A 12,146-nucleotide genomic window follows, 5' to 3' on the forward strand; every position below is an offset into this window, starting at 1 on the left:
TAGGTGCATATAAATTTGAAACATTTTCAAACATGTTCCATTTATTACCATGTCCATTTTTTGGCCAGTAGATTCAGAACAAATTGACTGTGACAGAAAAAAAACAGACGGATTAAGGTTCTGCATTCCCTTTTTAGGTAGATAGAAATGCCCATTTTCGTGATATGCGTTGATAATTACCTTTATCGTCGGATATCTCGAGAAGTAATAAAAGAAACACGACATTTTTTCTTTTAATTATTTACTTTTTAAATGGTGGTCAGTACCGCTAACACATGCAACCTCAAAGCACCTTTGGCTTAGAACTTTTCAGCCGCCCCTCGTACTATCAGTGAAGGAATGTACAATCGAACTTGTTGATTTGTGACCCACCATAAAACATTCTCACAGAAACTGTCAGTGGATTTTCCTTTTCAACTCAATGAAGGGTTGCCATGCCAACTATTAAAAAAAACTAGGATTTGAAGTTGGAAAAACTAGCAGGTTTTAAAACCGGGCCGCGCGAACACTAGTGAGCCTCCCCTCCTCTAACCGAGTTACCCGTCTGGCAGCTCACCTTCTTTCTGGTAAGCTGTAATAGTCATCTGAATCTAACAGCAACAGTCTGATCGAGAAAAAACTCCTGAGCCCCATGGCACAATACAGCAATAGTCAGTATTTTGATTCAGCTGTATTCTTGAAATTTATACCTACGGCTGGGCGGAGCGCTAGGATTGGCTACTACAAGAAGTAAAACAGACGTGTGTAGATTTTTATTGTACCTATGTGTGTAGTTTTAGGGGTAGGGATAAAACATATGTTAATTTTATGATTATTTATTTATTAATTAAATTATAAGTTGATAATAGAAAAAAAATGCGTCTATTGCGGCAAGTCCGAAACGACTTGTTGGTGAATTTTATCACATAAAAAAATCTCATTCTTGTGAAGTTAGTACCGAGCGCTATAGCGACGTAATAATGTAACATGTTGCACAGCGAGCATTCGTGCAGTCAGTACTTAGTGTTACGGGGAAACCAGCGAGCAACGAGCCGCTCGTTGCTCGCTTTGAGTGCTCCACCCGGCTGTCGATTTTTTGGCGAATCCTTTGACTGTTACGCGGTTCAGTCAGTACTCTGTAACAAGTCAGCCATCTTTACTGAGAGTGGCTGGCGAATATGGAGCACAAGTTTTGACGAGCAACATTACGCAGATTTTGAGAACACAGCGAACATGCTCAATGCGTAACATGCTCGATGCGAATGTACATTTCACCTCGTAACGTTGGTTAGTACCCAGCTTTACGGAATCGAAACGGGGGTGAATAGAGCGGGCGGCGCGACACAACACAGCACTCGACCAGCGACCGGACTGCGCGGCGCGCGGCGTGGCACTGCGTAGTTTTGTCTTGCGAAAATTGGTTAGCGGCCGTGTAAATGACACTTGGCTGTGTGCGTGCGTCGATTCGGGCGCTAGTATGAAGTCGATATAGTGCCTATTACTTGTATTGTGCCTATGGCCCGTAACTATGATACAATCTTTGCCCGTAACGTAGGTAAATATTGTAAGTGGTGAACAAATTTTCAATGATCCCCCATGACCCAGGGCGCTTTTTAAAAAGTACCCAGGCCACCCCAGGACCCAAAAAGCGGACATGTGGAAAAACATAGCAGTTGGCAACTTGAACGAATGTAATGCTAATCTAACATACTACCCCTCTGTTTAGCATCACTGGGTTACAATGGTAGATTGAAATTCTTTTCGTTTGGTTAGTTATGGGTACTTTTAGCAACCTTATTAGTTTAAAGTTTAAAAGGTTACTTAGTCGTGAAACTACTTCGGAGAAATTTACCAGTGGCTGTAACCAGCAAACTTATATGACCAGCACCACAGCCAGTCACAGATGCAGGCAGTGTTATGTTAGGTACTGGATGACCAGTAGCGCCACTAAAATAATTTAGCAGCCGTTTAAAAAGCGCATGTGCGTTTGCGGCAACCGAAGTCCTGGGTCCGACACCCGGCAGTGCATTTACTGCCGGGACTATAGCTGACCCTATACGCATTACATCCGGCAGTTGAATTAATACTCCGAAATTTTATTCATGGGAATTCCAAAAAAATGGCATTGTTTTTAATATAAGTTATTATTTTTTGCATTAACTTCATAAAAGGATCACAGCTACGGTACAAAAATAAATAATGAACGTCTGTAGCGGACTCGCCCGTAAATAAACATAAAGGCAGGTATTGTAATAATTGGAGTACTTAATCGAATTATTTATTCAACAGGGACTGGCGAGTCGGGCAAGTCAACATTCATCAAGCAGATGAGAATCATCCACGGCTCCGGCTACAGCGACGACGACAAACGTGGTTTCATCAAGCTCGTCTACCAGAACATCTTCATGGCGATGCAGAGTATGATACGCGCCATGGATCTACTCAAAATACAATATGGGATTCCGTCCAATGCAGTAAGTGTACCTACTTGTATTGAGATCATGTTGCCAGATAAGATTAGTTGATATTTCGCTGGAGTTAGCGCTCGTACCGAATTTTATGTGCATGCTATTAAAAACCACATAATGTTGTTGTTATAACAGCTTCTTTTTTTAAAAGATTTATTAAAGCAGAAAATCATATAAAATTAACATTGAGTCAAATAAGTTACTTTGACAAAAAGATAACTTTTCGGGAATAGTATTTTAGGAATTATCTAGTAATAGGTACTACTTACAAAAGTTAGGTTAGGTCAGGTTAGAATCGCGTCAAGGCGCCAAGTGGGATAGGATATGTGCTCCGCCCGTCGACCTATTATGGGTAGGTGAACTGGAATGTGGCGGTAGTTGAATATATTAATATACATACCTATTTATATTGACAGTTGAGGTGGTCCACCTGTCACCAAAACAACAACACAATGTTTTATTTATTATGGCGTTGACGGTGAACGACGTGAGATTTTTTTTCTCACTTTGATGTGAAAGGCTTGTACTAAATATATGCCAATAAGAAAGTACGTGACTGCCTGACAGACAGCACGCAGCCTAAACTATTGGAGCTGGAGACTCTAAATATGACAGACTTTTTCTTTGCGAAAGATAGATAGATAGATAGATGGTCTTAGAAGGGGTTTTTGGTATTCCCACAAAATAGAGAGCTACCAAATTTTTATACGTCCACGGGAGGGAAGCCGCGTGAAAAAAGGCGGAATATATCTGTAGAATTCGTTCCGCAACGGGTAGTGTTGACATAAGCACTTGCATCCGCGACTCACTGTTGCTATCTGTCTCTCATTTAATAAGCTTATCTATTCAAGAGTTACATTTGAATTGCGCTAACCCTACTGCAACTTACAAGCATAGTAAAATAGGAGAAGTATATAAACTCCGACCCTTTAGGAGACTCAACTGCCTACTCAAGCGCGGACGCTTAGGGTTGTCGATGTCTATTTTAGATTAATTACCTACCGGCAAATAATTTTTACGAAAGTTAACTTAAAATTGTCTTATGTCTGTGTCTATACAAACAAGATTCTATGCCGCTATATTATTTTTATGGGTACGTATTATAATGTATACATTTAAAATACATATCGGTTGAATTACATGCAGTTGAAATACCGAAAATTATAAAATATAATGCATCAAAATATATAAAGTTATTTGACATAAGTTCTAAACGCATAAGCTTGAAATGCATAGTGGTCAAAATATATAATGGTTACAACGCATAATGGTTCTTAGTCATATGGCACAAAATGCATATTTTCATAATGTATACGTTCAAAATCTATACAGTATGTTTTCTATAATGGTTGAAATATATACTAGACACTGAATTTTCACAAAGAAAAATGCATATATTACAATTCTATTGTTTTGGTCATAGTTGAACCTAACACGCTCCTCCTCGCTACGCGCGTCGTCGCACCTAAAGTTCCTATTCAATTAATGATCAGACTTTAGTTTAAAATGCAAGGTCTTGTTAGACAATACCGATTCCGATCAGTCGGTATGTTATAGGTTAGGTTAGGTTAGAGTTTTGTCCAGGCGCGAAGCGCCTTAACTACTCTGAATAGGAGCTCCGCGTCGACTTGTCTTACAGTCCTTAATTTTTCAGAATTTAACATGTAAATACAACGTGAATAGACTGGAGATGATGATGAACCTAGGCATTATATAGTATGTATTTTGACCATTATGAAAAACGTACTATAGGAATTTTAATTGTTATTTCTTTAAATTATTATATATTCTGATTGTATATATTCTGAACATATACATTGTGAACTTAGTCAGTTAAATTGTATGTATTTTGACCAGTATGAGAAACGTGCTTTATGAATTTGGAGTAATATTTATTTTAACCATTATATTTTGCAATTTTCGGTATTTCAACTGTATGTATTTCAACCGATATGTATTTTAAATTTATACATTATAATACGTACCCTATTTTTTTTAATTTACTTAGGTACCTACCTATCTATTATTTTTTCATGTGTCCTTGCACGAAACTATTACACTACACTTATTTACTACTAATTCACCACTACATATACCTAATACATAAAAGTACGTAAGTACGAGTACGCGTACGTAAAGGGTGATCATCTCGCGAAGCGAGCGTAAGACGAGAGTGCTAAAATCAAAACTTACGGCACCGACGGCAGCGCAGCCTTGACTACAGAAAACTTAATCCTCCTTAAATTATCAGTGTGTGCGTGCGGCGGGTGCGTGCGTAGCGGCGCCAACCAGCGCGCACACATTTAAGCTGCGCGATGTACTTTTGTTTGTAGTGATCTTACTTCTTCTATTTTACTATGTTAGAAGTTTGTATAAAGTTGACATATTTAATGACTTAAAATAACACCGCGAAATGAGATCACTTTGTTATAAGGACAAGCGCACCCGGATGATCACAACATCCGGTAAATGGCTGTTAGAAATGCAAATGTAATATGCAGGAAAATGTTCCCAGGTTTGGTTTCGTGACCGCATGACTTTAATCGACTTATCCTCACAACTAACATCTCTTATATATAAAATCTCTCACTCCTGTGTTATACTTATTTAAATCTAATAAACGAGTAATTCTTGTAAGTACAGATCGATTCACAAGAGTTGGCACGAATGGATTGAAAGAGTAAATGAATGTATCTGTGTATTATCTATTGAATACGCGTCACACAAATATGAAAATGACATACATCAGTCAGTTTCCTATAAAAATGTCTAAGTAACATTCCATTCGTTCAATTCATCCGTGCCAGCTCTTGTGAATAGACTTGTACCTATGTATGTTTATTTTGGGGTCTCGGAAACGGGTCTAACGGTTTTGATGAAATTTGGCATGTAAGGGTTTTCGGAGGCGAACAATCGATCGAGCTTGGTCTCATCTCGGGAAAAACGCGTGTTTTAGAGTGCTCGAGCGGAGGTCGGTCGCTCAGGTAGTAAAATATATATGTTATTTCTCTCAAAAAACTTTAAAGTTAAATAATAACTAGGTCTCACGAAATAATACGACAAAATTGCGTTATTTAGGGAAAACTGGTCTCAGAAAACCAATAAATGAAGCTTTACGAATACATAAATATAATGTTGTAAATAAATACTATTAATAACACAAATAAATGTTATTTTAAAAAATAATTAATAAATTTAATATTTTCTGTGTACTTCCTCACATCACGCCGAAACAGAAAGTCGGATCTGATCACATTGCAAAATTTTCACCTGTTGAAAATGCCAGTTGATTGATTATATTTTCTTCGAGAAGAAATAAAAATATCTTTATAAGCGGATAACCGTCTTACTCAGAGATTTATTACTGTGATAAGAGAGATGGCATAGTGTACTGATAAAATTTGTACCGTCGGTTCTCTAACCTAAGTATCCACTTTTCCATACTTACTGTACATGTACTAAAGTGGGTGTTAGGGAACTGATCATACTTACCAGTCGGAAGGTAGGGCTAAGTTACTAATTTGGCTTAGTAGCCAAACATACATTGCTTGCTCCAAAAGGACACAACCTTTGCTTTGTCAATTATCAGACTGTAATGTAATTAAATTGTAGTGGGAGGGTACCTAATAGCAATTCATAGCCCTTCGAACTAACCAGCGTCATGACGACTGCACTCCAAAGTGAATATATTACAAACTAATTTCAGGAAAAGGCGGAGTTGATATCATCGATCGACTTTGAAAGCGTGACTACATTCGACAGTCCATACGTTGAGGCGATCAAGGGTCTGTGGGCTGATGGCGGGATCCAAGAATGCTACGACCGCAGGCGAGAGTATCAGCTTACTGACTCGGCAAAGTAGTAAGTATTATGTCTTATCGACTTTAAAACTATGTCAACAATACTTCCTAATAAGTGCCGGTCTACTGATACAATAAGCATTCGAATCAAGAAACACTAATATAATAGCGAAAAAATAGTTAATAAATCTGATTGAATGGCGGCATAGCCTGACAAGCGACTGAATGTGGCACACCTCTATTTAGATCAAACTATCATAACATTACATCATTGATATTGTATGCGATTCCGTCGTAACTAGCTTCACTGTGAGTAATCAGTAATCACATACATGATTATCCTATAATAATTTTATCTATTGTCATAAAGTGAATGATATTATTATTAAAATCAATAAGCTGAGTGGACGGCAACTATTCACTTAGCCATTTGTTTCTCTGGGGTATTACTTATGAAATTAAAGTTGGTTGTTACCCTAACATACGTAAATTACTTTGGCTTTTATACGAAGCCTCCGATACAATCTCGGCTATAGCATCCTAAAATAGTGATTGCAAAACATTGACACATTGCATTACAATTGTTACTACTGATATAAAAGTGTTTACAGCTCAGTTTACACAGCTAGCTCATAAACAGTCCTCTTTGGATTGGATCATAGATCTCGCTTTTATAGTTCGGAAACTGAGAAAAGATTTTTCTGTAGCTACTTGCAGGAGATTGACCGCGTCGCGGCACATAATTACTTACCAACCGAACAAGACATCCTCCGTGTGAGAGTGCCCACAACGGGCATTATAGAATACCCCTTTGACTTGGAGGAGATACGATTTAGGTAACCTTTGACGTATTGCGGGCATGCTGTGCTTCTATGTGCCTGTTCCTGGTTAAAAGGAGGAAAGATTCGCTTCGTGTCATCATTTTATTTTGGTGTTTAGGTTTAGAACTGTGCCTTTTATTTGTTCTGTCTGGTTTGCATGTGTAACATAGGGGCTTTGTTTAGTGCATGACATGTATTTCAGTTATTTAAGCGATCTGGCAAGAATCGAAAGCCCGGACTACTTGCCGACCGAGCAAGATATTCTTCGTGCCCGACAGCCTACTACCGGTATCCTTGAGTATCCCTTTGATCTTGACGGAATCATATTTAGGTATGTTTCAACCCTGAGTGGTAGAAATCCGAGTGGCCCTGCGAGAAGCTAGTTATATCCAGCCCTTTTTCCCTCCAGCAGTACTCGCTAGCCCTTTAAAAATTCCTAGATTTTTAAATCCCATTAATAACATTAACAACAAACTTTTTATGTAAGTCCAAGTTGTAGTATCCAACCCATACTAATCTTAAGGTGAGGATACTCGGAAATTAATTTTAAGCATGCTTTTTAATTATTCTTGTCTGCCTTGCCCACTTCGTTTTCTTTGTCAAGTTTTGCAACAAAATTGATTTTTTCTTTCAGAAAAGAGCTATGTGGACTATGTGTGACTATAGAGAGCAGTTTAAAAGCAATGTAGGTATAGAAAAGTGAATATTGATATTTCAAAGTTATAAAGTGATTTATAAATAATTATTCGTCATTTTTAAATGTGTCTATATGCTTTCTTTGGAATCCAGACAGACATTCAAGGATTGGCTTTATAAATCCCGACGCTATCGCCTTAGTATATTTTACCATTAGATGTACAGAAGCAAGCAGTGAAGGTGGTCAAAAATAAAGAAGCTTTATCATGCTCAGTTCAATTATTTTTAAGCATGTTCATTGCTCCATTGCATCTGATGGCAATTTTTGTAAATAGCGTCAGTTAATACAAAATTGAAGTTATAAATGTTATTATACACTTGCCAAAATTACTCATTCAAAATCTTTTATAAATAGCGGAAAGTACTTACCTCTCAGAGGCTACAGGCTAACAAGATATAATATAAATAGAGAAAGACTTTATTATATTTATTTTACTAATAAAAGAGACGTACTTATATTGTGGAATTTGCCACTATGTACCTATATTACATACCATAATATTAATATTTATACGTCTACTACCAAAGATACTCCCTTTTAACCTTTTTTTTTTCGTTTTGGTGGCATGCAGAGATGCGTGTACCTATATAAACAATCTTTTTTCCTAGTAGCGTCACCACAACATAAAGGATTTCCGTAAGTCGAATGTATGTTTTTGTTCCTAAATTGGTTCTATTTTCGTTAAATTATACCTACGTTTCAATTCAACTAGTAAAAATTATTTTGATAAAATATTAACACATTTAAGATCAAAAATACTCACGATCACGAAAATTGATTTTTTGGAAAAATGCTCACTTGCCCTTTTCTGAAAAAAAGAAATGCAATTATCAAATTGACAATATTTCAGCATTCACTTTAAGTATTACATAGTAGGTCTATATATTTCACTTTGCCACTATAGTGTGGTTTTTAAACTAACTGGTATTTTTGGAAATATTGACAGTTAAAACGTCTACCGCTTTTATGCCTAACATGCTATCTGTAATGTGCTTACCTTTTGTATTTAACCGCTTGGCTTTAATATTAAGTGAATGGTGTTTCGATTTATTCATTTCATTTGTAACAATAACTGAGCATTTCATATTTGCTTCCTGTAGTTATTTATGTATATGTAAGATATCACAAATTTTTATTCAATTAAAATAATATATATTCAATAGAGTTGTTTTTCACATGATTAAGCAATCCATTGAGTCAAAGCTGTTCAAAATTGTCCACTAAGAAAGCTGATACCAAACGGTTGTGCACACACTTTGCCCATAGACAAAACTGATTTACTCCGGCTGTGATAGATAATCTTGGCAATCGAAAAAGTTATATTATGAATAAAAATATCACAAAAGCTTTATTGCTGATTGATTGATTATTTTTTTGTCATTAGATATATGTGTACCAAATTTAAAGCCAACCAGACCGATTGCCATTGCCATTGCATAGAGTCAAAATTCATTTGCAAAATTTGAAACAGAACTTATTTACTCATAGTCTCGTAAGAACATTACCTACTTTTTTACCTTGTTGTATTCTAATAAGGTGAACAAATCTTGATGAAGTCTAGAAAATACCTAATGCTTGTAGGTGATAAACGCAGTAGTTGTTCATGTTTCCGCATTGTTAAAAACATTTTCCCTCATTGACATTCTCTCGAAATAGACATTGCAAATAAACCTACTACGCGTGACAAAAATACGAAAAAAAGCATTTTTTATATCACTCAAATGTACCTACCTATGCTTAGTTCGCTGTCAATTCAAATCAATATTTTGAACAACCAGCAAAATGCCTTGGCCCATATGAGGACACGCTTTGGAATTGGTGTCACTTAATAATTTTTTTGGCATTAATTATGTTGCCGCTCGTTTTGATAAATAATAAATCATCTATTCAAACATGAGGTTGCACAAACACTCGAGGACAAAGATGTTTCTGTCAACTTACCAATACTTAGATGCGCTTACACGTCTATTTCGATAGTATGTCTGACTTTTCGTCACACGTAAATTTATGTTAATACTTAATCTACTTTTGTCCAACAGAATGGTAGACGTTGGGGGCCAAAGATCCGAGCGAAGGAAGTGGATTCACTGTTTTGAAAATGTCACCTCCATCATATTCTTAGTAGCTCTTAGTGAATATGATCAAATTTTATTCGAATCTGAAAATGAGGTAAGTTATTCAATCGCTTTTAAACCGTTACATCCTTTTAACTAAGGATTAAAGGGGAAAACCGTTTCTTCGCCTAGCCTTAGTTTGGTTTCCGTTTTAATCCACATATTTTTTCTGTACCTTAAATCAGTTACATAAATCATCAGCATTACAATGGCTTTTTTATAAGGAACTCCGAATAAGATCGGTATGTATAATTATAGCCGTGGTCAGGTGATTAGATTCTTTTAATGTTTCAAGTAACACTACAAGATTAGCGGATTACATACTTATTGAAATATGAAACTGTCCTTTTTTTTGGCTCATTAAAGTTTTAGTTTTACCGTATTTTAAGCTTGAACTTAATGGATTTTAAACATGTTTAGGAAATCGCTATGCACCTGCAAAAGCCCATTCAACGTTGTGTCAATCTGAGATTCTATGGTGTGGTTCAAAATTTTCATTTAACATTTCAGAACCGAATGGAAGAATCAAAGGCGTTGTTCAAGACTATCATAACATACCCATGGTTCCAGCATTCTTCAGTCATTCTATTTCTGAACAAAAAGGATTTGCTCGAAGAGAAGATTATGTATTCTCATCTCGTCGACTACTTTCCTGAATACGACGGTATGTGTCAACTAAAATAATTTAAATTATTGTTATCTTCATCTAAAAAAGACTATATGTTGGCGGCGTCGTAAGAATACGCATGAGATTATCGTCCAGCTATCCTAGTGGGTAGTGACCCAGACTGAAATCAAGCCCTGGGTTCGAATCCCGCTAGAGCAGCCACTTGTACAATGAATATGAAGTGTTTTAACTTTGTCCTGGATATTTATTGAAGTATGTAATTATCTTGTATGTAAAAGTACGTTTATCCGTTGACTAATAGTTATACAGTACAGACGTTCGTTGCTTGTTTGAGACTAGGTCAATTGATGTAATTCGACCCATCATATTTAGTTTATGTGATTTGTCTTTGGTGCAGTCAAGGGTAACGATAATACGTCCCGCAACTAAGATATGAATGAAAATCAACGTAGACGCAAGTAGGTAGTGGGGAACTATCAATTCTCAAACTTTTGTTAATCAAAGTGTGAGTTATGTATGTATACTTCGAACGAAATCTGTGTAGATATAGCTCTAGTAATTTGAACGTTACAAAAAATCAACCAGCGTTGTTCTATTGTTTTCGAATGTTCGAGAGAATAGGAAAATAACTGACCTTGTGGGATTTTTAGAACTGTAATAGTGACTTTACGTACAATCAGGTCCAAAAAAAGAAGCGCCGCCAGCGCTCGACTACATACTGCAGAAATATCTGAAAGAGAACCCTGACCCGGACAGATCGTGTTATTCGCATTTCACGACGGCAACAGGTTGCATGTCACTGCTATGAGTAGCCGCTAGATCGAGCACTGTCGCTCGTTTGTAACTATACTCAACGCTGAATATAGATTCCAAAAAAGTTACCAAAGATGGCCGAACGTCACTGTCGCAAGTGTGATTGTCACTGTAACGTTCCAGATGTAACCAACCCATGCACATCAATAAAGAATAGTGATTCATAATAATATTATCCCAAGTTTCCAATGTTTTCTATATACCTGCGCATATATCTCATATAGCATATATGGGGATCTCGGAAACGGCTCCAACGATTTCGATGAAATTTAGTATGTAGGGGTTTTCGGGGATGACAAATCTCTGGGAAATTATTATCGAGTTTTAGTCCGAGCTTAAAGCTCGGTCGCCCAGGTACTGACAATTAATTGAGCCATTTTTACGAGATTGACTGACAAACATACAAACTATTTTTTACACTGCCGCTGAGGGGTTACGAATTATTTATTAGTAATAAAAACAACAATAATGGTGATGTGAATATTTATTCAATCTTCAATTTCCGAACAATTTAGTTCATTCGTATTGATTATAAAAGGTTCGACCACATTATAAATTAAAGCATGTAACTGCATCATTCTGTCTTATCTTTTAATCACATGATCAATACACGATCTCTAACGCTCCGGTGTCACCTTCTGCAGTGATTTGTGGTCAACATTTCTATGTGCATATCAAAAATATTTATAAATAGTATATAGGTACGCAAATTATGAGAATAATAGTATCCAAATTTTGTTAAAACCTGAAGTATTACCACTGTAATATGAACTTTTCTACTACAAAATAGTTTCAACCAAATATCTGTAGGTGAAGTTAATATTGA

At 36.4% G+C, this 12,146-nt stretch overlaps 1 protein-coding gene across 7 annotated transcripts in view; it reads left to right on the forward strand.

Moving 5' to 3' along the window:
* The window catches only part of Galphaq (G protein alpha q subunit), a 29,847-nt gene that overhangs the window by 7,394 nt on the left and 10,307 nt on the right, over positions 1-12,146 (forward strand). For 2 of the 7 annotated variants that reach the window (XM_074086824.1, XM_074086825.1), the window contains exons 3-8: positions 2,269-2,453; positions 6,154-6,308; positions 6,955-7,083; positions 7,703-7,753; positions 9,805-9,934; positions 10,390-10,543. In XM_074086824.1, the coding sequence (XP_073942925.1) occupies positions 2,269-2,453; positions 6,154-6,308; positions 6,955-7,083; positions 7,703-7,753; positions 9,805-9,934; positions 10,390-10,543 (804 nt within the window). Of the gene's footprint in view, positions 1-2,268; positions 2,454-6,153; positions 6,309-6,954; positions 7,084-7,270; positions 7,400-7,702; positions 7,754-9,804; positions 9,935-10,389; positions 10,544-11,187; positions 11,296-12,146 lie in introns of all 7 variants that reach the window. The other 5 variants (XM_074086826.1, XM_074086831.1, XM_074086829.1 and 2 more) reach the window with 5 other exon arrangements.

The sequence above is a fragment of the Choristoneura fumiferana genome, chromosome 4 (assembly GCF_025370935.1).
Source record: "Choristoneura fumiferana chromosome 4, NRCan_CFum_1, whole genome shotgun sequence".
Taxonomy (NCBI): domain Eukaryota; kingdom Metazoa; phylum Arthropoda; class Insecta; order Lepidoptera; family Tortricidae; genus Choristoneura; species Choristoneura fumiferana.